General features: G+C 39.1%; 1 protein-coding gene across 5 annotated transcripts in view; it reads right to left on the bottom strand.

Annotated features, from left to right (window-relative positions):
- The window catches only part of ITPR2 (inositol 1,4,5-trisphosphate receptor type 2), a 262,685-nt gene that overhangs the window by 182,506 nt on the left and 54,004 nt on the right, over positions 1-26,175 (bottom strand). For 4 of the 5 annotated variants that reach the window (XM_062008731.1, XM_062008748.1, XM_062008754.1 and 1 more), the window contains 6 exons: positions 14,855-14,899; positions 5,726-5,880; positions 4,245-4,344; positions 3,936-4,096; positions 1,519-1,660; positions 531-689 (listed from right to left, as the gene is read on the bottom strand). In XM_062008731.1, coding sequence (XP_061864715.1) covers positions 531-689; positions 1,519-1,660; positions 3,936-4,096; positions 4,245-4,344; positions 5,726-5,880; positions 14,855-14,899 — 762 coding nt within the window. The remainder of the gene's footprint in view (positions 1-530; positions 690-1,518; positions 1,661-3,935; positions 4,097-4,244; positions 4,345-5,725; positions 5,881-14,854; positions 14,900-26,175) is intronic. The other variant, XM_062008738.1, reaches the window with a different exon arrangement.

Here is a 26,175-nt window from a genome sequence, read left to right as displayed (position 1 = left end):
AATATTTTATCTCTAGTCCATTTAGTCTCATATAGTGCAGGTTTTCCCCACTGCAATGTGCAAAGCAGTTGACAGTATGTTCTGAAATACTTCCTGCTCCTGGGGAGTCTCCTGCAGTGCAAAATCAGGCTACCTGACAAAACAACCTCTGGTCTGATTCACTGCCATCTCTCTACAAATATTTAAGCAAAAGAAACAGACAGTTTTGCAGACTTCTCACTTTATAATCCAAAGCCTAAATGCATTGTTTTAATAACAGGAAGCTCATGAATGAAGCAGTAGACCCCAATCCCAGTCTGAGCCTGTGCAAGTACAAGGTGAACCTGCGATATTCATTGCTGATCATTCAATTCATATACAAACGCCTACAAAACAAAAACGCTGTTCCTCAGCATGAGTAGTTCTTACTACTAAAACTACTACTAACCTACACAAAACCCAGCCCTTTAACCATTAGCAGAGAAACCCACTTGCAAGTGCAGAGAATGATGTCAAACCCAGGATACGTAATTATAAAAATAACCACTGACCTGGTTCTTCCTATAGTCTTGTTGGGAATGTCTCAGAACTCTGTAACATAATCTTAACATGTACTTGTATGGGGCATATCTCTGGTCACCAAGGTCTTCAAGTCTGAGCATCGAGCCTTCACCTTTGTCCTTAAAAGGAGCTTTGAGGATGCCAAATATCTGTTCAAAACCAAAGTCACCAAGAATGAAAATCAAACCCAGATTTTTGCTTAAACTATAACAGTCAATGGAAATATCTGCTGACAAGATCAGCACAAGAGTCTTATTGAAGTGCATAGAATCAGAGAATTGTTTCAGCTAGAAGAGACCTTTAAGATCATCAAGTCCAGCCTTTGTTCCAGCCCTATCAACCACTAGAGCATTTCCCCGAGTGCAACATCTAACTTTCAATAAAGAAATTCCTCCTAATATCCAGCCTGAACCTCCTCTGGCATACTTTAAGGTCATTTCCTCTTGTTCTATTACTTGTTACTACGGAGAACAGATCAACTCCCGCCTCACTACAACTTCTTTTCAGGTAGCTGTAGAAAGCGATAAGGTCTCCCCTGAGCCTTCTTTTCTCCAATCTCAGACATTACAGCTTTATGCATTTAGCTTTACATTTACCACTAACCTGACTGACATTGCTTTCTCTTTAGCGCTATCCTCAATTTTAAACATTGTTAGTTAAGTTCCTAAATTTTGGATAAATTAGGGATGAAAAAGGAGGCTAATACTGGCTGCTGTCCAATTTCATCTTTTTTCATCAATTTAAAAAAAAAAAAAAATTTCAGTAGGCTACTTCAAGAGAATATTAATTTTTATTTATGAGCAAGTTGGCCCTCACACAAAGTCAGGGATATGTAAGGGCATTAGAATTTTTCCTATACTAGGGATGCATGCAGCATTGGGACCACATTGCAAGTTTGTTTCAAATACTAGTAACAATTTTCTATCAAATGCAGTCTGTTTCCAAATACAAGCAAATTAGTAATATAGTAGGACATACCTGAGCCAATATATTTTGTTCCCTCATTAATTTTTGTCGTTCCCGGTTTGGCTTGGTGATGACCACATCCAAAACTTCCTGCCCATTATTAGGCACATTAGCAACAAAGAAAATGAGATCTTCCAGTAACTTGGTTACAAACCTAGAATGAATAGACAAATCATTATTATATACAGTCATTCCACATTTGCTAGGATTCATTAAGAAAGAAAATCAACATTTGGAACAAGCTTTATCTAGCACAATGGAGCTTCAATCACTACAAAGTTAAGTTCGACATGTACTTAAGGATTCCAGACCTTGATTCAGTAGAGGCTTACATCCATCACAAGGATGTTTACCAAGGCATTAAACAACAACCAGAGGGGAAAAGGGAGAAAAATACAGGCTGCTGGTTTGATGCAGAGTATTCAGAAATCCAAAATCTATACCAGCTGGCCTCAAGCCCCAGGACCAGTAGAAAAACACTCTTGCACAATCTAGTGAAGATTTTTATACTTTATAACAGACATGGGTCCATGAAAGAAGATGATATAGAGTCACTAGAGGAACAAATCCATTCTGCTGCTAGACGGTTTCCCTATTGACCCAGGAAACTATTGAAAAGTTACTGTATTTGTTTCAGTTTTTGCAATGTGAAAGAAGATTTGAAAGAAGCAAGTGCTAAGAAGGACAGAGGCAACTCTTTCTCTCCTACCTTCAGAAAATGCAAAAACAAAGAACACAAACGCAAATGTAAAAAGAAAGTGGTCATTGTCTACTTGTTACTAAAATATCTTGCAAGGTACAGATGCCTGAAGATCACAGAATCACAAAATCTCAAGGGCTGCAAGGGTAGTTGTAGAACATCTAGTCCAAACCCCAGTGAATCTCACTTAAAAGAACTAGCGATCTTTTACAAACAAAACCCAGCATATCTCCAACCCTGGGGAAGTATCATCTGAATTTGGACAACATCTGGTCTATAATTACTAAACTTGTAGGCATGCTATGAAAGTGGCAGGAAGATGTCCAGCAGATTTCCAAACTCATCTCCAGGAGCAAGACACAAAGTTTCCATTACCCACAAGAGGGATGTGCTGTTCAGCAAACCCGCTGAGTGAGCTTTGGCTTTAAGACTCTCAGCCCACAGAGAACAGCAAGCTCCTCCCTCTCATCATCTGAAAAAGTAGAAAAGGTAGATGGAGGATGGGGAAACCAGGAATAACATTTTGAGACCCCCTACTTAGATGAGCAGGAAAGTGATAAGAGAGGGAAAATAGGTTTGGGGTTTTTTCCAAAGGAAATCACAGGAACAAACAAGTACTGGCACTATTCTGAAACCACTCCAAAACGTTCTACATGTGTGTTGTTACCAATCTGTCAACATCAAGACTTGACAACACTGAGTTGCAGTGACACAGCAGCGCAAGGTAAATATAGGACTGTCACACCTTGATTGTGTTGGATCCCTCTCCGATTAGACTCAATCATGAAATAGCCCAACGGCTTTTCAAGGCTGAGCACCAACACCCAGGCCATTACAGACCTGCCTGTTACGATAAATCCTCCATATGATATTAAACCATCTGGTCTAATTGCTACTGACAGCAAAAATTTAGTTTTGTCTCCAAAAATGAGTATTTTTGGCAAAAAGCTGTATATGATGCATGGTGGGATAGAAGCCACAAATTAACACTGCCAGAGATGCTGTCTAATATTTGGTTTAACCACAGACAGCTGAAAACAAATAGTGAACTATATCACTGGCAGTGGGATATATTTGGCTACAATGTACAACACAGTAACTTAATTCAGGGGTGGATGTGAAGAAAAGACATTCTAATAGCACTACAGCTGAAACATGGGTGAATACAAAGAGTAAACATCAAAATGCTGTAAAACAGGAAAAGATAAAAAGAAAAAACAGAAATAAGAAAGGAAAGAGACTATTGGGACAGTTTTGCAGTCACTCTGAGAGCTCCTTCTACCAGCATGAATGTGTGGTACAGTGAACTCCACATGAAACCGGAGTTCTGCCATGGTGGCCACTGTATAGATGGTTTTCTTGTACATGAGAATTGAATATAATGGACCCCCATATTACAGCTCAGAAGTGCTTTATCAAAGGAAATTCAGACAAACAGGTTGCATTTGTCTTATAGAGGTACTCATTTATTTACATAGCCATTGACTTGGGGAAGTACTGTTTACCACCATTTTACAGATGAAACAGACAGAGCAGCCTGAGGTGCAGCAAGGAAGCTCTGCCAGAGATGGAATCTAATCCCAGGCTACCAGTCTCAGCAGTGGAGTTGCCTCTCTCAAATTGCTTCTATGTCTACACAGATGTTACTAACTTTCCCATTACCACTATGTCATGACATCATGAGTAACCAAACACCAAGTTAGGAGGTAAATAAATAAAACTCACTAACCTCCTTTCATTCTGGGTTATTGTTCCATTCTCCAGCTTTTTAACAGTTGATGCTAGAACCTTGTTTGCATCATTAGCAAAGTCCAAGTCTCTGACCTCAGACAGAGGAACCGATACAATGGCAAAAGCTTCCTTGTCCTCTTTTGTTTGGCACGTCCCAATCTGCAATAGTTTTTGGTTTAATGTGAGTAAGCAATTCTCATACCTTTATCCTAACTATTACGCATATTTGATATGTTAGAAGTGAGATCACCAGTAGAGAACTTCAGGAGTGAGTTTGGGATTTCAATCCCAAAATATACGTGCTTACCTTTAACATCACAGGCCTCTCTTCATCAGTATCTATTGGAATGCTGGTACTAGTGACCCAAGTGTTAGTACATAAATGCCTCAGTCGGACGTATGAGTTCCTAAAGGAGAACAAAGCAAACAAAGGTTAGATGTATCAGTCTTGAGCTAAAGTGGGATGTAGTGCAACACATGACTGTGACATGGGACTTGAGGGCACAAGTCACACTGGCCACTTGTAATAAAAGGGTGAGGAAGACCTAAAAAATACTGCAGTATCCTTTTCCCTCATCTCCTCTTTTTCTCACCCAGATCAGAACTGCAACAAGAGAAAACAGCGTCTTGTGATTATGCAGAATGCTGGTTTTAAGCATTTATATAAGCCTAGGAATAAAATATTCCTTACGAAGAAAACTTAAAAGGAAGGTGCTATATAATACCATCTGAACAGAAATATCTTTCATGAATAAACCCAATTCTTTTCTTCTTATTTTTTCTGCAAAGTAACAAATCCCTTCATGCTGTCACAGCACAAAAGCCAGAAAGTAGAACTGACCACGGTTTCACAGTTTCACCATTATGATCTGCAAACCCATGTTCCAAAGAACAAGCATTTACAGTACCAGTTCTCAACTGAAAATCAAGGGAACAAAGAGCAGACATGAGATTCTTCTAAATTCTTTCCATATGATAATCTGTGGTATTATCAAAAAAAGTAGAGCTGAGAAATAAATTACAATTTTTGCTCTGAGTTCTACTTTTAAAATATATTCACTGTGGTCTTCATTCAGGCTCTCCCTTTCATGCTGATGGGCTTTGAGTATTCGAGTAAGCAAATTATCTGGCAAAACTTAGCATAGCAAATACACTTCGAAGCTGAATACATCAGTATTTCCAGGTAGTCAGCTTTAAAATCCACCCTCATAACAACTAACCCCCAAGGGTTTGCATGCCCATTCAGTCAGGACCAATACCGTGTGACTTATCTAACCAATCTCAGCTAAGCACACAGCTGAAATTCCAAACAGTCACAATTAAAACCCAGAAGCCACTTGCTGAATTCATTTGAATAACAAATGTGTTCAGTGGCACAGTAAACTGTCAGGGAAACAGAAACTCGGTTCACTATACATGTTATTTGGTTGGGAACTATTCAGTTAGATCTGTTAGCAGTACAGGTTCTTTTTCAAACCGTGCATAGGGCTCAGTTCTATTTTCATATATACATCTGTGCAATATTTAGGCCCATTATTTTTCTCTTCAGAGATTCTCTTAAGTGTCTCTTGTTTTATCCTTATAATTATTTTAGCCAGTCGCAGCAGTAGTGTCATGTTTTATACATCCCTTTTTTATCCATGAACACTCCTCAAATTTCAACTGAAGGATAATGCTTGTGTTTGATTTTATTTTTTTCTGCTTTACTCACTAGCATAACCGTAGGAAGAAATCCTGTCACTACAGCACTATTTTTTGCCTCTTTTTTTGTCCTTTTTTTTTTTTTACCTTGGAACCAGGCAATCAGCTCTCTGAAGAGTGGTGGCATCCAGTTCAAAGAGAGATGCGATGTCATTTCCATGTGGCACAGAGACCAAAGTATACATAATCTTCTCCCCTGCTTGGCGTTTCTTCTTTGAAGCAGGAAGGTCGCCATCTCTCTGCTGATTAGGTATAAGGGTTATTTGCTTGCATCAGGGCCCATTATAAATTCTCCAATTACCTTGCAGACAAGTAATACATCTGAATTGTACTTTTTTTTTCTTTTGACATTCTAGTAAAAATGTACCATGACTGGCTTTGGAGTGTGCAATACAAAAGATGCACTTTGCCCCAGGCACATGGGGTCTCAGACAGTCATTATAGCAACAGCAGGTCACAAGCTACAGAGAGACTGCAGAACTGTATGCGGTATAACCTGACACCTACAGCTTCAAAAAACCTGTGGTAGCAGCAGACCCTTCACTCCCAGCTGATGTAACTACGCAGTGCTGGTTTGCAAAGGGCAAAAGTTAAAGAGAAGAAAACTAATAAAAACTGGGTTTTTTTTTAAACGGGAGAGGGGATTAAAATAAACAAGCAATTTACCTAAATCCACTGTTGCTTTATTTAAGTTTGCTCATTTTTTTTTCCCTCTCTCATGATCATAATCATAGCAATGGCGTTACCAAACAGAAGGAGCCAGAATATCTGTTCCACTGAGATCAACTTACCATTGCAAGTGGGACACACAAAACACTAGCTAGACGGTGTTAAAAATCTTAGCACAGACAGATAACGCATCAGAGGCTGGATTCAACATAGGTCTGGAGTTTGCCCATTGCAACTGGAGAAGTTTATTCCCTTTGAGGATCCTAGCTTTCAAATGACAGACTTAAAGTCATGTTGGTGCCTCAAAAGAAGCGTGCAAATCAAAGGTGGCAATCTTCCTCCCATCATCTGCTCAAAGTCTGTGGGAATTTTGTGACCCAGCACCACTAAGCAGCCATCTTCATCTTTAGTTACCTATGTACCTTTGTCTTCCCAGACTCCAAATACTACCTTTCCTAAGCATGTTATCTTTGCCTGAAGAAGTAATTTGGAGTTTGTGCCTGCAATCATGCAACAACGAACAGAATTATCAGTGTAAGTAAAAGCTGCTCCTCTAGGGCATTGTGTTACACGTATTACAAAAGATTAATAACCAATTAAGAGACTGGCAGCCCAGAGTCCTTCACATACACAAAATGTATCACGGACGGAGAGGAAAAGAGGAATGAAGAAAGCCAAATGAGAAAAATCAAACACTGGAAACCTGAAATGCTATTACAATGATTTATAATGCATCACTAGGGAAGACATATACAACGCAAGGTAAGGAGGCTGGGCTGTACTCACTTTGCATTAGTACCTTGATTAAAACCAAACTGTAAGGCATAATCAACAGCAAAGCTTTGATTATTCGTATTGTCAATTAAGATTAAGCAACAAAATCAAGGATGAGTGAAACTACATAAGAAATAGCTAGTGATGATCTAATTTCAAGGGACTTTTTGAATACTTCCAAAAACATTCATCTTTTCATTATGATGCCTAAAAAGTGGCAGCTGTCCATCCCCATTACTTCCATCAAGGATAGAGACAGAAGGACAAAAAAAAAAAAAAATACAAAACCAACCAAAAGGAAGGAAGAAATCCTCTCAGTTCCTCTTAGGCTCATCTAGTTGTCAGAGAAGAAGGCTTGTTGAGACAAAGGGCAACCATCTCCTGCATCTTGCACAAGAGTAAACTCATTTGGCAGTCCTCACATCCTACCATATTCCACGTCCAAGAAATATTGCACAAGAAACTTAAGCTATATGAGAGGATTGAGAAAATACCAAATTTCTTTGTGATTTACATGCACATTTTATTTTATATACTCAGAATGAGATCCAAACTGGAAGGGCAGGCAAACTGTAAGAGAATCCTCTTAAGAGCCTAATAGGTGAGAGACAGAGTCTAACATCAAATAAAAATCTACTTCCTAAATTTCCAAACAAAATGGAAAAAAGGAAAACTAAACTGGTCTGTAAAAGGGTGAGTAACATAGGACAGTTTAGAACAGCATCCAGAATCCAGATTTTTTTTACCATAACTTACATTCAAATCTAGTTACGGTTTCCCAGAAACTGTCCACTCTACTACAGTTTCCAATCTGAAAAGACTGGTATACAAAAAAAAGCAGGGCTGTGCTGTCATTCAGCAAGACTTAGACAGGATAGAGAGTTGGGTGGGGAAAAACCTAATAAAATTCAAAAAGGGCAAGTGTAGAGTCTTGCATCTGGGAAAGAATAATCCCACATATCAGTACAGGTTAGGGAATTAACTGTTAGAGAGTAATGTAGGGGAAAGGGACCTGAGGGTCCTGGTGGACAGCAGGATGACCATTTATGAGCAGTGTGCCCCCTTGGCCAAGAAGGCCAATGGCATCCTGGGGTGTGTTAGAAAGGCTGTGGGCAGTAGGTCAAGGGAGGTTCTCCTCCTCCTCTACTCTGCCCTCATGAGACCACATCTGGAATATTGTGCCCAGTTTTGGGTCCCTCAGTTCTGGAAGGACAAGGAGCTGCTGTAGGGAGATTAGTGCAGGGCCAAAAAATTATGATGGGAGTGGAGCATCTGCCCTATGATGAAAGGCTGAGGGAGCTGGGGCTCTTTAGCTTGGAGAAGAGGAGACTGAGTGGTGGTCTCATTAATACTTACAAATATGTAAAGGATGACTGTAAGGAAGATGGAGTCAGGTTCTTCTCAATGATGGCCAATGATAGGATGAGGGGCAATGGGTTAAAGCTGGAACATAAGAGGTTCCAAAGATATACAAGGAAGAATTTCTTCACTGTGAGGGTGATGGAGCACTGGAACAGACTTGCCCAGATGGGTTGTGGAGTCTCCTTCTCTGGAGGCACTCAAAATCCACCTGTGTGACCTACTTTAGGTGGTCCTGCTCTGGCAGGGAGGTTGGACTAGATAATCTTTCAAGGTCCCTTCCAACCCTTAAGATTCTGTGACTCTGTAATTTTGTTATTTTATGCGTATTCTTCCCCTGGGGCTCTGGGAAAAGTATAATACAAAATATGAAACTACATTCTACTCTGTGTTATGAAGTTTGGCGATGACATAATGTCTGACCATCACCAGTAGGTCATTATGCATATGTGCAGGTTTCTATGACTGAAGGAAAAGTCAAAGGCAGGTTTCCTGTGCTTTAATAGTTCACACTAACCATTAGTTCTGTGAAGAAGCTCATCCTACAGGTTGGGGCTGACTCCACATGCTCGGTAATCTTCCCAACAATTGAACAGTTGCAGTTGAGCAACAAAGTTGGCTCATTAGACCTAAATCCTGCCAACCAGGCTTAACAACTGTACAGTCAGACCTGGCATAGATGAGCAAGACCTGTTTTTTAGTCTAAAAAATTTCACTTCAAAAGAGGTGAATAGTGTCTGCAACACTGCTAACTGCAATCAAAACCTTAGCCGAGCAAAATCAGACCTGCACAAGAGCTGTACAGTAGTTTCAGACCAGACTCCAGCACAAACCTCGGAACTCTCCTTATAATATTACTTTAAGATCTCAGACACATCTCACAACTCAATCTAGATTATAAGTGTTAAGCACTAGTCATGGAAAAAAACATGTTAACAAAAAATGACCTTCAACATGACAGCTCTGAAAACAACTTATATACATGGAGTGCATGAGAGATAGCAATACTGTCACTACATATGAACATGTACAGATTTTTATTTATGTCTGAGTGCATGTGCACGTATCTCTGTATAAGACAGAGAGAACACACACACTTGCACATGGAAAGTTTCTTATGAGTAGTTGAAGTTAGTAAGCAGTCATCAGAATCTGCACTTAACCTACCCGTTATTGAACCATTAGATGAGTCTATATGAGGATGTGGAAAGAAGTGCAAGTATCAGACTATTTGAAATTAATTCGACAATATGATCAGCTCAGGAGAAGCAGTGCATTCTTAAGCAGGTGAAAGACAACACTTGCCCAGGTAAGAAACTGGCACACAAGCAGATGCAGACAGTAAAACCAGATTCAATGAAGAGATGAGAGGAAAAAAACTGTGATGGGACTCAAATTTAGAGAGAAGCAAGTTGCACTTAAAGCACTATGAAGAGGAAGCCAAAGAACAGCTTCAGATATGTTGGTGATGTGGCCAGTGACAGTCAAGGAAAGTACTCCCATGACTTCTTTTTTTTTAAAAAAAAAAAAAAGAAGCAGGTGAATTACATTCTAGGAGTATAGGGAAGAAACGTAATAATTGCAGGTAAAACAATATCAGCAAACAGTAAGTTCATTGAGGACAAAAAATAGTTTTGGTTATCCCAAACTACTAGTAAACCAGCGACAGGCTGTAGCAAGTCAAATCAGGTACACATCCAAGCTGAAGGAGCTGGACTGTCATGCACTAGTTAAATTGCTCACAAGGATGAAGGAAATGCATTCATCTCCCCTTCTGCCTGGCAGGAGTTGGACCTACACCTTCCAAAGAATGAGTCAGTCCAAATACCAGGAGGTACAAAGAGCAGAGTCAGTCTACTCTACCTAAAAAAACCTAGGCATCCATTCAACTAGAAGGCTGTTAGCCCCCCAGTTGCCAGGCTCATTCTGTAGCAGAAAAACAAAGCACACTACTCAGATGCACAACAGGACTTTGGCACAAGGAGGAACTGAACATACCCCCTACCACACAGCCAGAGGCCTGGGCACTCCACCAGGAGGGACTCATTTAGGAAAAAAAGATTGAGAGTTCAAAAAAGGAGTCCCAGCTAGTGAAAACAAACAGCCATTTTGGCAATGAATGGAAATACTGATCCAGGCTCACAGTAAAGTCTGTAACTCCTGGGCTAGCACCCATGATTTGCACGGCTATGCATCATACAGATTTTAAAAGTTCAGAAAAAACCAGAGGCAAAATATGGTATTTGCAATTTGAAGGGAAAATATAAATGGAGATGAATCCCATATTATAATCAGAAACAAAATAATCAGATACTGCAAGACTTGTCTTTCTTTGGACTTGTAGCCCAGCAGACAACTCTTCTTCCCAGCTCCTACTAATTGTGACCCAAATCCCCATTAATCATCTCAACTGGATATCACACCTAAAACTCAGAAGTTTTACATAGACTTTTGCTTATGGAGGGGCCTTCCTCTCAACTGCAAAAAGCAATACAAAACCGTGACAGATCTGAAATACCTTTTCTTTTAGAAATCCAATCTACAATTACAATCGGTAAAACCACCTCTTGTGGCATAGAAACAGATAAGGATAATGCTCTGCTCCTGAATGAATACATTAAGCTACACTACAGATTTCAGCAGAAATTAAATTTAATAGCAGTCAGAGTTCTGAAAATGCTTGTTAAATCCAGTACCATGTAGTATTTCAATGTTAACCCAGTTTAGGAGGCTCTTAGAAAAACAGCATTTTCAGAGAGCAGTAATGTGAGCAGAACTCCATAAGTTAGACGATTTTAAAAATTCTATATTAAAAGAAAGTTGAGTAAATTAATGGCCAGCCTTGCTCCTGCATGTTACAAAGCCCTGGCAGACAGCACAGCAGTTAGCCTCCTATAACACCTTCACTGTTGACTCATTTGTGAGTCACCGCATTTTTAGCAGACATCACGTTGTAATTCTGTTGTTAGGAGCCAGAGACATTCTGTAAGAAACAATGTATGCGTTTTCAGAGCTGATTCAGACCTGTGTGCAGCAGCAGAATAATAATAATGTGCCAGCATCTGTGTCTCCCCTTCTCCCTCCCAGTCTCTCAAGCGGTCTGACTGCTGGCTTTACATAAGCAGAAATACTGACATTTTGAAGATGGTGGGTTTTTTTGGGGTTTTTTTTGTTTGTTTTTTTTTTTTTTTTACTGTTTTTCATGTTGTTTATTGCCAGGTTAATTCCAAATCAAGTCTTAAAAAACAAAACAAAAAAAACATTTCCCAAGCCTATTCTACTTGTTTAAACTGTATCACGTGCATCTCACAATATAAAATTTTATTAAAACAAACTTGGTTGCTGGAAGGTAAAATAAAATTCTAAAAAAATGTACTGCGTTTATCAGGAAAAAAAAAGTCACCTGGTTTGGATGCAAGAAAGAAAACTTTGAATTGCAGAATTTGTTTGGGATTCATAAATACAGATAAATATAATCAAAGGAGATTTATCAAATTGCACCTAGAAGTCCACGGTAGAATTGTCCAACTTCTTAATACAAAAAGTAAATGCATAGCAGTCTCAATCCTAAGAAAGATCTCAACAATGAAAGCGAGTTTCAAATATGTATAAAGAATATTAATCAACTCATTCTGAGGCCAAATTTTAGCAGAAATGAAAGCAGTGTTTCACAAGACAATTTGGCTGGATTCTCAAGAAGCAGCCCATAAATGAGCAATGAACCACAGTCTGAGTGTAACTTTAATGCTTGGGAACAGAAGTCCTACTGACTTCCAGTAATATTTACATTCTCCAGAGTCAAAACCTCTTCAGACTTTTGTATCTCTTGAGGCAAGCCAGAAAAGATGCACTAAAGCAGAACCTAGGTGTCTATATCCACTATTACACCACAGAAAATCCTTCTCCACTGCTGCTTCCTAAAATCAGTTGCCTAAGCAACTGTGATCAGGACTTGTAAACCAGGCAGCAATCATGCACAAGAAGCCCTATCACACATTTAGGAGTTAAGGGTTGGCATGAAACACACAGATGGCTGTGCTGCCTTTAAAAACCAGACAAAAGAGAAGGAGATGGTACCCTTTTATTCAACAGACTAGCAGAAAGAAGAAAAAAAAAAAAAAAGAAAGGAAAACACAAGCTGCAGGCTCAGTTCCTTCCTTCAGTTGAAAGGATTCAAACGTGCATCTCTCATATCCCTGCTACTCCAATTTTAACTTTTGCTGGAGTAGGTCCACTCCCACCTCCCCCTCTACAGCAGGTTTACTTCCTGGGCAATATCTCAAAATTATTCACTTCAAAATAGGAAAAAGAAAATTAAAAAAGAAAAAAAAAGAAAAAATATTAAAACAAAGATGCATTTGCAGAGACTCGGTTATAGGCAGTCACCTGACAGAAGAAACACTAGATGAAAATCATAGAGTAAAAAAGTGCACGTGCTCTAGGTTATAGGCTCATTGGGTACAAGATTGACATAGCTGGTCCTTAAAGAACTCCAAATATTGTGAGATTATTGTACTTCTGAGAGATAATTGAAAACACTGCATCGTTGTAACTTACAATAAATTCCTGCAGAGGGATGCAAAGCTCTCCTGCTCAGTTGCCCAAGACAGACTGAAGGCCTAAAATAGTCACTGCTGACTCATGCTATTTCCAACAAGACTTACTGGTGAAGGATACAAAGGGATTTCTACCATACTAAAAAGTGCCTGTGAGCACATGTAACCAAACATTGCTAGGCGTTCTTTCACAAAACATTTTTCACAAGGAAGTGGTGATGGTGTAAACTAAAATTTCCACAGAGATACCAGTTTTGATCATCAATCAGTTTTGATTACATTTTTATTGGAAGTATTTGTCTAATCTGATTTATCTGGTCTCGGTTTTAGTTGAAACCAATACCCAGAAGCATTAAGCCAAGTCATTAGAGAAGTGATTTTTAACATTCATGTTCAGATTATTCTTGCACTTTCTTTACAATCCAGTCTAGGAAATATTTAACTATTTAGATTAACTGGAATTGCTGTAACTGGAAAGCTTATGTTTTTTGCTTTTTTGGGCTGAGTACCCATGAAAGGTTGGAGGACATTAGATACATTCCAGAAGCATGTGTATCTTTTCACTTTGATCCAGCCACATATAAGTTTATATACTTGAGATTGCTCTGCAAAGTGAACTGGAGTATCTTACATAAGGAATAATCTGGACACTAGATTCAGAAGTAGCATCATGATGTGAACCACAGTGTTAATGCAGATGCACATCTATAAGAGGAGCTCTGCTGTTCACTGTGCAAGAGGATGAACCCAAGCATTTCTAAGCAAGCACCCTACTCACTAGGGTATTCTAGAACATATCTCCATTTCCATTTGAAAGCTCCAAGGGCTTCCTCCAAGTCTCCATTTTTGTTAAAATTGCAGCCCCGAAGGCACGTGATTATGTAAGAATCTTGGGTTTCATTTCACAAAAAATAAAAAAAATCCTTCCCCATGCAGAGAAAAAACTTGAAAATGTGTCCTCTAAAAGAACAAAAGCCAGAAGGCTAACAAAGAAATTGAACTGATTTTTTTTTCAAAGATCTCAGCATTCTCAAAGCAATCCCATGAATATGATGGAGGAACGAGGTTTTTTTTTTTTTAATTTGTTGTCTCAGTAACAATAAGATTCCCCCAGGGTTTAAACTCCACTTCCTTTACACACTGTAAACTACAACTTGTCTGTCTTTGCCTGTTACTTAGAATTAGCCAGCATTCCCTTGACATTGTACAAGGCAAAGGCTGTTGCCTCCCAGGCAAAAGGGATAAGATCTTTGTTCAACCCAACTACACTGCAGCAAGGACAACTTGGATCCTTGAGAAGATGTTATGCTAGAGTTGTCTGAAGTGTGGCAGGGCTCAGACTAAGCCTGTGCCTGAATATCTGCTTGCAGTACAGGCAATAAAAGGAGTCTCAGCACATTCTTAGATTTAGAGCCACACTTCACTGCCAAACATGCCCCAAGGAGGTTTGTTTCCACTAGCAGAGCCTCTGAATTGCTGTGTGCACCTAAGTAACCAGATTTGCTTGTGTCTGGATTTCTTGCTAAAAAGGGTGATGAGTTTTGCCATGAAGTAATACAGTTGATTTAAGAAGCATTAATACATTTCATGTCTCCAATCACCAAGCAGAACAGCTTCCAACTTGTACCAATTTGATGCTGAATTTGAAAGTTTCCTCTTATTTCCCTTATGTGAGGGAAAACTTCCTGTAACGCCAGTTCTGAGTTGCACCCTATCTTACACAGGATAGAGAAAACAATCCCAGTGGCCGTGACATGTAAGTAAAATGAAAGCTATGAAGGACTTTCATAGGCTGGGCTGTACTGAGTTAAGGATTCAGAATTTCCCAAATTATATGCAATATATAAATTCCACTTACCAAAGTTTTTCCTTCATTATTACCTTCTGGATAGTGTGGGTTAAGCTGGAAAAGAAAAGAAGTCAAATACTATCTTAACTTTTAGATATTTCAGAACTCAGGGGAGAGGGGTTGGTTCAGTTCTCTATTATGTATCCATCCTGCAAAAGGACAGTGGAGTATTTAGAATTATAAGAACGAGAGTGTAAAAATTACCAATCCAATTTTTGACTGACTTAACTCATTATGTCCTCGTTTCAAAAAACCACATCTTGCAATCACACTTGTTAACTCAAGAGAGTAATCTCAAATAATCAAAACCAAAAAAGAATGATGGAGAAAGCACAGACAGTTACTAATCTAAACACATCAAGTTACAGTCACCCACTCAAAAACACATGCAACCATTTCCAGAATTGACCTTAAGCAGACATATTGAGATAAAAACTAACGTGCTTCATGTCTATTGTACAGAAAGACTCTGAACACAGATAAAGATATCTTTGAAACAGAAATGGCAATGCCACTATGGACAAGTTTTTAATTACGATGTGATTCTGTTTAACCATTATAAATGGGGATAATATATTCTATAACATACCAGGATTATTAAGCATTAATTAATAACTAAAGTAGTATGAAAAGCTTGGATGAAAGACACCACTTAACTGTAAAGCTTTACTATTTAACAGCGCTTAATACGATTTTACTCTTGACAAGAGAAATATGTAGACAAGAAGATGAAGGATTATACAGGCAGATACATACTCAAATAAACGAACACATATACACCAGCACATACTGGCTGCATACAAAACCTTTCAAGATTCAACTTACATATAGGAAGCAATTTTGCCTCAATATTTACCATATGCCTCAATACACTATCTGCCTTCAAAGTGCTAGAATTGATGAAGTGAAATTATTAGTTATATAAGGTAATCTAGTTTTTAAGCAACAACAGCATGGGTACGTTCTTGGCTTGAACTTGGCATTACCAGTATGGAAGAGACAGAAGTAAATTGCCTAGTGCAAGGTATACAAATCCCAGTAAAACTTTTCAATATCATATCATCATACATCTAACATAACACAGACAACTACCGTGAAGAGTTAAGCTTATAATTTAAGTTTATAAGCTGATTAAGCTTATAATTTTTTATTAGTACTTTATCATTTATATTCCTTTACCTAAAAAAGCCATCTCCACATCATAAGCCCAAAAAAAGGAGGAAAACTTCTAGATATCACTAAAATTGCAGAAAACATCTTTCTTCTGTATCATGACTTGATATGTTAACACAAAAATGACCAAAGGTTTATTCTCCTGTCTTCATTTCAGTATTTGCATTAGCCAGTGTGTTATGCTCACAAATCTAATTTAGAGAGCCTGCTTTCCTCCCTGCATTGACACCTATCACAAATCTTGCATTTTTCTCCTCTGTGACATTCTCAACTCCTACCTACTTCTGTTATACAGCAGCAGGAATGGGAGATGAGCACTGAGCAACAGACAACTTGAAGAAACACATATATACATGCATGTATGTACACATCTATATGTAACCATTTTCCTATAGTTTTATTTCTTCATAATTTCTCACATTTCTTTCAGTATTACCTTTATTCATCCAACACCTTAAAACAGTTCTTATTCTAACATCCAAGCTCAGCTCTCTACCTCTGGTTCTCCACCAAGAACAGAGAAAATTACCAGGCAGTACTCTTTAGTCACAACCACACACAGTGCCCTTTCAGCACAGGTACATAGAAGGTACGGAAATGCGAAATTCTAGCCTACCTTCTGATTCTACCAGTTGTAAGTATGCAAGAAAATGTCTGGGGCATCTCAGGTTTGTCACTTCACTCAGCACAGTGAACCATGCACTGAGGACAAGGTCTTCAAACAGAATAAATCAATGATGTTTTATTGAGGGCCCCAGTGAATGTAGTTGTCTATCCAGTATGAATTCAGCCTTGAATTCTGCTGTTCTTCAGTTGTTTGCTTTAAATATAAAGATGCTTTAAACATATATATATATATATATATATATATATATATATATATATATATATATATATAGCAACAACAGGAGAAACTAGGAAATTCTCTCTCCCATGCCACTTCTTGCCTACTTTAGAAATTACTGAACCGATTGCCCTCAAATTCCCAAAATAGTCCACTTATGGACAGAAGCTGAGAGAGACAGAAGGTTCACATCAACAATGAGGTGCATCTCCCTAATGATGGCTTTTATTGCCCCACTGTAACAGAAATAATAGAACTAAAAAGATGTTTAGAGACTGAGATGCTGACGTTTAATAGTAAAACCAAACGAAATGCAGTTTTAGGACTGATGTTCATGGCCCCATTTTTAGCTGTGCTGAGCAGCTGCCACTTTCATTTTCATTTCAGCTGAGTCTGTTGGTACTGAGCATCTCTGAAAATCAGACTACTAGTTATTATCCCATACTATACTCTCCAAGTAGAGAGGCATAAATCACGTAGTGTTGTGTGTCATATTACACCTGTTCTGAGTCCTTTTCAATATCCCAGTACAGCAGAATGAGCTAAAGAGAGTGACGGTCTTAACACTCCAAAATCTATTGCTTTTTATGATTTATGTAAGATAACCTCCATATTCTTCAGTAAGTCTAAACAAAAGAATCTTTGAAAATAACATTAAGAACTTTTTCCTTGTTACTAAATAAATCAAGTAAAATGCATTTAGAAAGTGAAAATACTATGCTAAAACAGGCTCCATTAAAACTCAACAGTCTTCAAGCTTTTTTGTGTCATTGTTGAAGTTGCAACTTTACTGAAGTGCAGCTGAAATACAGTACCGTATATTCCTGTAAGATGACAATGGAAGGTGAAGATAGTCAATACATAGTAAGAACAGGATGCATTGCAAACTGCAGAGCTCAAGCAAGTGTGACTGCATAACTCATTATTGTAATAGCTTCCTTACACTCAAAAAATAATGTATATCTCCAACAGTTTCTTTTCCAGTGCAGAAGAATTCAGAAATCTTAATCCTTGTTCTGGTTTAGCAAGGAGCAGCTTTTGGCTTAGTAACAGGGGGAGCGGGTTGCAGTGAAGACCCGGTAAAGAGTTTGCGGACCCTCCCCCGGCTCCTGGGTTCACACCCACCTCCGGCCCGGCTGGGCCAATCTGGCGCCTCTGCGATCACTATTTAGGGGACGGGAATTTGAAATGCGAGGCAGGAGGTGTATGGGTGATACAAGATGGAGGTGACCACGCGGACCCTTCAGCCAAAGGAGGAAGGAAGGAGGAGCAGTAGACCGGAGACCCTTCTGCAAGCCGTGGCGAGAATGCAAGCTGTGCCCCTGAAACCTGTGGAGATCCGTGGCAGGACTGAGAGCCACCAGCAGCTCCATGTGAGTGAGCCCGGACGGGCGAGGGACTGTGTGGGGAGACGGCCATGGCCCAGGCCGTGTTGGAGAGCCTGCACGTCGCAGAGCAGCCCCACACGAGAGGCAGAGAGGAGCTGCAGCCTTTGGAATGGGTGCACGTCAGAGCAGCCCGTGCAGGGCTGCTGTGTGTGTGAGTTACCCCACGGACTTGCAGGGAGGACTGGTGTGGAGTTCACCCGTCCTGAGGAGGGACAGACGGCAGAAGCTATTGGGAGCAGACTGACTGAGACCTCCACTGCCTGCCCCCCCGAACCGTTCGGGGGGGGCAAGGTAAAAACCTCGGGATCAGGGCTCTGAGCCCGGGAAGAGGGGAGGTGTGGCGGGAAGGTGTTCTTAAAAAGGCTGGTTGGACTTTCCATTGATGTATTACTCTGTGTTGTTTCGTTTTGGTTATGTTTTGGTTTTTTTTTTGGGGGGGTATGTTTTAGTTGATGTTGCATTAAATTATTTTCTGTTTTCTTCCCCAAACCGAGTAGCCTGGTCTGTTTTGTCCTGGACCTTAAGCGGCAATTAAGCCCTCCCTGCCCTCGAGCAATTCTCAGCCTCTTCGGTACTTGAGGCTAATCGTGGTCTTTGTTCCCTGATGGGCCTAAACCACGACAATCCTCCACCAACAAACTTACCAACAAACTTACGTGCAGCCATTTTCTACTTTTGGAAGAGAAAAAAGTATCATAAAATGAGACTTCAGCTTCCTCAAGGACAAAAACTGAACAATATCAAAGACCTTGAAACTCATTTCACATTATGGCAAGCTCAAGAGGCTCACCATAAAATCTCAATACTCGCCCATTACATAAGGCCACACAACCTGAGAAAATGCAATCACTACATGTTGGTAGGGAAAGTGCAATCTATATCAAGTGATACAGCCTGCATTACTACGGAACAACTAGGGAAGGACAAAGGAGAACTAACATCAGTGAAGTAGTGAACTGGCCACTTGATAGTAGTTGTGCTCATCCCTCATTCCACTGCAATGTAGAACACCAACTCTACCGTGAGGATTAGGCAGCTGTGGAAGCCTAAGGTAATCAGTTGTCATAACTCCAATGACAATGATTTATGACACCAGACACTTCATCTTTTCCAGTTGCTCATACATATGGATCCAGACCAAATTCTAAACATCAACCAGCCTACGTAAAACCTCCTCAATTCCAGAAAATGGGGCAACCGTATCAACTTTTCTTTCACATCACAGCACTACGGAAGACATTATGGTTTTATACACATGGGCTAACACTGCACACTGATTTAGGTGCTGCATAAGCTTTTCCTTATGATAAAGTCCTATCAACAGCTGAGAATCACTGCACATGCAGATGCAATTTGCATGCAATATCATTCACAGGAAGTATCTGGGACCTCAAGTTGTCTTAGAATTTGAATCTCTTGATGAGAAGAGACCTTGGAAGCTGCCTAGCAAACCTATCAGCAGACAAGGGTGGTGAATATCACAAGAAGGCCACCACCACCATCCCAGATCATATTTTTAAACACTAAAATCTGTTACTATTTTGGCATCTATAGAAAGATTTTTAATTACAGAGGAGATCATACATCCTTTTAAATCTAAACAGAACTAGCATTTACTTGTATACTTTAATAACAAGACAAATTCCCAACTCATGATCCACATAGAGTACAGGAGAGACCTTGAAGGTCAGGGTTAGCATTGCAGGTCATACTCCTAGGAATATAAAAATTGATGTCTTTTAAACAGATTTCAGGCTCAGCCTTTGTACACAGTGAGATTTAAAAAGAGTAGACTCATGAATGTATACATACACAAATATACTCATACTGTAGGAGCATCACAAGGCCCCCAGTAGAGAGTATGTGTGACAAACACGTAATAGAAACCAGCTTTTATACATGAAAAATAAAGGCTTTAAAACTATTTTTGGTTACAATTATTTGCAAAGGCATGGAATCTGATTCTCAAATTTTTGTTAAGCGTCCTCACAACATGGTCATCCTCCTGTAGAGTCTGCACAGTAGTAAGACAACTTTTATTTCTATGTGTTTGTGTGTTACTTACAGTATTTGGTGCTCAGAGAATGCAAGTGCCCTGCTAATCCTGAGAAGTATTCTGCTAGACTGAGTGTCAGAAGTTCCAGGCTCTCTCCTCTCCACTGATGACATCTCTACCTTTAAAACTAGTGAAAGTTATATCTCAAAGTGCATGATCTTCTGAGGTTCTACTATTGAGCAAAACAGCTTCTCAATAACATGGTACTCCTGGCTTTGATTTCATTTTTGCATCTTCACATCGTAAGATATGCTTTACAATCCAACAACAGAATTGTAAATCTCAGACCATACATTTCTTTCTTAGAGGAATGCATGGAAAGTACCCAAACAGACTATTTTTGGACACTCAATTAAGAATGAAAAGCAGACATCTGAGGAAAGAAATACCCATGCTGATTTTAATAAAATTTTGTTGACTAGGTAAAGGATATTTACAACAACTCTTCAAGGAAATAATTAGATTGCCAAATTCCAGCTAAATGTGCATTTTAACTACTTAGTTAAAACCACATTTAGAGGAAACAGACAAAGAATAAAAGGTTCTAAATCAACACACATAAACAGTTCCCATTTCATTTGATAATGAGCCTGTTAACACACTATCTGGTACCCAATCAACAAGGGCAAATGTTTAACAGGAAAAAAAAGCCGGCACAGAGGAAAAAAATCCACTTCTCCACTTCTTTCATCTTCATTAAGCTTGCTTTGTTCTTTGTTAATGTCATACTGATTAGCTTTTGATAAATCCAAAGGACTTTTGCATAATTTCAAAGACTTCAGTGGTATTTAAAGGACTTTTGCCATCTTATTAACTTGCTGGAGAAAGACTGGCTACAGCTCTACCTCGATAAATACCATTCAACACTGCCACAGCACTGGAACAAAGTTCCTGACAATCATAATCTGAGGAAAGTTTAAAAATCTTAAAGGGCCTTCTGTTTCAGAATTATATTTTTCTGCTGTTTTGCTTATGAGCTGTGTCTTAGTGGATCAGATGAGTTTCCAGAGAGCACTGGGAGAGCTGAATCTTTTTCTCTACCTAAGGACCCCCATGTGGCACAGGAAGTGTGGACAGACTTTTCATGAGGGAACTACCTCAGTATGAGCTTCAGCAATTCCATGCCAACACGTGCCATATAAAAAAGCACCATCATCTCTTCAGAGGTTATGTTCTAAATATTAGGATGCCACATGCCTACCTTTCAGTGGTCATCTCAGAAATAACTAGAGATGATTGAATTAGACATTATTGAACTTCCACTGATTAAAAAAACCCAAAGACATACATATACAAAAACCCAATAGCAAGAAAAAACAAACAAGGGAAGACTTTTAAGCCTCCATTTAGTAGCAAAAATAAAGAGGCACAAAGATAACAATAAAAACTTCCCAGATAATCTTAAAATAGTAAGTAAAAAAAAAGCACTAAAGAATAGACTACTTGTCTACATTTGCTGTTTTGGAACACATCAAAATGCAGCACCAGTAGATCTTATATTTTTAATAACTGAAGCAATCCTTGTAGTGACTAAATGACACCAAATGCTGCATTAATGGCTTCATACTTCCTTTCCTCCTAAAGCTTGTATGTATACAAACACAGACAACTTCAGACAGGACTGAAAAAGCTTAGCTGAACACAGTCTCACAGACCACTACTGCAAAACTAGTTGGCTGGGGGGGGGGGGGGGGCGGGAAAAAAAGTCCTTTCTTCAAGATCAGCATTTGCACACCTACAGATATAAATGTTCACAAGTTCCAGCAAAGTCAAGACAAGTCTGATAGTTAGCTGCATTCTCAAGATTCTTAAAAACCTTGGAAAATCTACCTTTAGGTTTTGCTAAACAGACAGCTTCTAGCTATCACTTTAAAAAAAACACATCCATGTCTGCAGAACAGGTCACTGGCTCTGTAAATCAATAATTCATTCTCCTCCTCCAGTTTCTGGATCTCTTATATCTCTTCACACATAGCTGTAAATTATCCTTCACTCTTTATAGAGCTTTAAAACAAAACCATACTCCTCCTATGAGACAGTGAAATACAGAAATAAGTTCCAAATTCACCCTGTCACCTTGGCAAGCCCTTTTTCTTACAAGAACCTTTAATCACCCTAATCAGAATGCTGTATTAACATTTAATGAAGAGACTGGGGAAAAAAAACCACTCAGATAGAAGATTTTGAAGAAATCTCCAGGTAAGAAGGTCCCACAGAACCAACAAATTAAATGTGTAAGTAGACATGTGAAGGCCTTGGTGGATGCTGCCATCTTCTGGTACCTTCTCCTGCTTGCAAACTGTTATCCCTGAACAAAGGTATAACACATTGCTGTTAAACAAGGCCATTTTTATCCAGTTATTTGCCCTACTGTTTCTGAGAGCAGAAGGAATCACAGAGCTCTGCTCCTCTGCTTGAGCTGTATGATCACTGGATGAATATATTTTCTGCAAATGCTTGCTTCGATGTCATGCCAAAATATAAGCGGCAAGCACTGATATCTTTTTGTTTCCTGAACACAAAAGATATGACTCATTAGTCCAATTTCCAAACTAGATATCAAAAGGCCTAGATTATAGCCTTCAGTCTCAGTTGCCTTCATAAAACATCCTACGCAGTACTCCATTTTCCAGAACAGTTTAAGAAGGTGAATGAAAAATAAGTCTATAAAACTACAGAGAAAGTTTATCTAGGGATCCTCAAGTTTAAGAATTAGCTTCCCTTTTTTTTTTAATTTTAGCTAATGTTGAGGATATCGTTTCTCATATAGATATGCATTCTTTTAAAAAGTCTCATGAAACACTTTTTATTCTTGTGGCAGCAAGTTCCACTTCTCTGTTATGTCCTATTCAGAAGGTAAGAGAGGATGTTTTTCTATCACTATTAGCTTGAGTATGTATTCAGCTACCTTCACCATAATTCAAATCAAGTGATTATTACAGCAGGATTAAATTTATTGTAACAGTATGACTCTGTCCACCAAGGTAAACATATATTATAACAATATGTATCACACGGCAGGCTATTTTTAATACTGAGACATAACAGAAATCTCTTCAAAGGAGTGTAACCCAAGATTAACAGCAGTTCTCAGGTTAAAGTGAATGATGTACATATGCTTCTCTGAAAAGCATCTTGGGCAATTTTGATGGGAAGCAATTATTCAAGAAAGATGAGAGAAATATTAGTAACTTGAACTGGCCATTGTTTCAAGAGTTCTCAACAAGTGGATTACATCACCACAGATGTAATTCAGATTGCGGACCCACACAAGGCAAGGCCTTCGATGTTGCCTTCAGTAGTTCCTGTTAACCCATCCCAACCACTGTTTCCCTGGTGCCTTAGCCTAGTGATCCCCTATTTTCAGCACAGACTATCCCTCTTTCCCACAGCCTGTAGCCCACACCAACATCACTTCAGGGACAGCACACCATGTCACTGGACTGCAACCAAATACCTGCATAAAGAGAGTATTTCTGCAAGCCTACCTGGCCACTGAAGTGCTGTTACCACTGAATCACAGACTTGGTGAATGGGATTGGACTTCCTGTTCAATTTACAATATTCATATGTCATTTCATCTCAAGTGCATGTAACCCTGTGCTGCTCAGACCAACTGGCTTCAATCATTCCTACCTTCAAAAGAAATTCCACTGAGCATCTAAGTGTTAAAATAACCCCAAAGCTGGAAGTATGTTTCACAGGAGATGGTAACAAAAGAGTTTAGAACAAAATCATAGAACGGTAGGGCTTGGAAGGGACCTTTAGAGATCATCTATAGTCCAACTCCCAAAACTTTGATCAGAGTTGATTCATTCCAGACCTTAAATCCTGCACTTTCACTCTCACAGAAAGATGAAAGCAAACCCTACAAGAAAGCCAATGGAGTTTTCCCATGGGACATGCACTGGGGATGCCCACCAGATTGCAACTTCTTGAAGCAGCTAGCTACTGAACAGCTTTATTTCAGTGACTAGACCATCAGCAGAATGTGTGATAAAGACCTTGCCATCACAAGCATCCTGTACAAGCCATTTATGAAGCATATTCACATGTATAAGCTTAAAAGTGGCTCTTGTGGAGCCTTCAGTCCTACAAGTGTCACAGAAGTCCAGGGGTGGCTGCACAAATGAGAACTTAACAGGAGGCCCAAGCCCATGAGGTCAGTATCTGAAACACTCTTGACCTCCTGAGCAAATAAATGCTGATGTTTCAGTGACTTCAAAGACAAGGCTACTCCTGAGCGCTTTACTGAATGAAGGCCTTCATATGAGTAACAATTTGTTTTAATGAATGAAGCACACTGCAAGTCAGAAAAAGTGTGTTTGATTGTGCCATTATCTCTGAGCTCATTGCTTCAACCTATTGCATCGCCCAGACTGTTCTCACTCTTCTCTTTCATTGAAAACAACTTCAGGGCATAGATTACCTTTTGGAAGAACATAGTATTCTCATGAACTACCCTGGAGGACAGTAACAATTTGAACCTTGTTTATGGCCAGAATTTTATAGAATCACAGAAGGTAAACTGTAACATCTTACCTGTGTTAGCTTATTTCACTTACTACAGTATAGTTAATTCAATGTTAAAGAATTATCTCACTAGATCTACTGTCATATTTGGCCAAGGTATCTATAACTCTAGTTTAGTCTATTCAAATAAGCAAAACAGAATTATCACAGAATTTTCCTTACAAATTCTATATCATTATTAGATTTCACAAGCAATGCATCCAGTTTATCTATTGTCTACTGTTATATCTGAGACTAGGATGTCATTTGATATTTGCATATATTTTGCGATTATGTTAGCAATATCTATCTCATCTGAGAAGTTTATATAAAAAGACTTATTTTGCATTTCCTGTGTGTGCACTTATGCTTTCATGTACACATATATTTCTGTTTAACATCCTCACACAGCAAGTGTTACTAGTTTCAGTACAAATTATCAGAGAACTGGAGCTGCTATACACAGGGAGAATAATATTAAAGGTACATGTTTCACTTCAGCACAATCAATAAGCTGATATTCAGTTCAAAGACGCTTTTATCCTGGTGATTAGAATATTGAAAAGGTTAGGTGTGTCCATGAGAAAGGCACAGCTGTGTGGTCCCTATCTGTAACATTTGAAAGGCTGTTCAAGTAAATTGCAGCTCTCTTCCCCACACAGAAAGATTTGGGTGCATTCTATACATGATGTATGCACTGAAAAGACTTTTAGAAAAGAGTTTGGGAAAGTCTTTCTTACTTTGAAGCATTCAATTTTCACCTAACCTTGCAGCCTCTTTTTATAAACATAAAACTTCAAAATAAGTTGGGTCACTTTGCTGTAACCAGGGTTAAAAAAAGAATATTCTACAGAACTTTTTCTAAAACACTGCCTACTCTGTGAAGATGAGAATAAAACTCAGTGGCCTGGATCATAGCTGGTGGCTTAGTATCTAAATCTGCTAAGGATCTAGCTCTTTTGGGTAAAATCAAGCCCTGCTAACACTAATAGCAGAGCTCCTACTGTTTCCAAAGAACAGAATTTCTCTTTCCAATTTTCAGCTATTTTGTTCCATTTTTTCCATGATTTTGAAGTTTGGGGAATGTCTCAGCTAGCAGCTTCAGATTTCCAAATGATGGATATATAGGTGATACTACCACCTATGCAGATTTCTAGTGTCCCAGGTCTTACCACCAAACATCAACCTTTTCTTCAGTATATCCCTCCTGTGCCCTATGCATGAGAGCATACAGGCATCTGATGTGTTAGACTGTGCTTCCAGGATTTGCTCAGTAATAAGGGAATGACAATGCAGCTATGTGCAATGGCAAATAACTTCCACTGAGTCTTCTTTAGCAATGGGTCTGTCAGGGTGG

Source organism: Colius striatus, chromosome 1 (genome assembly GCF_028858725.1).
Source record: "Colius striatus isolate bColStr4 chromosome 1, bColStr4.1.hap1, whole genome shotgun sequence".
Taxonomy (NCBI): domain Eukaryota; kingdom Metazoa; phylum Chordata; class Aves; order Coliiformes; family Coliidae; genus Colius; species Colius striatus.
Note: the sequence above shows the minus strand (reverse complement) of the source record. Positions and strands in the feature narration are given on the sequence as shown.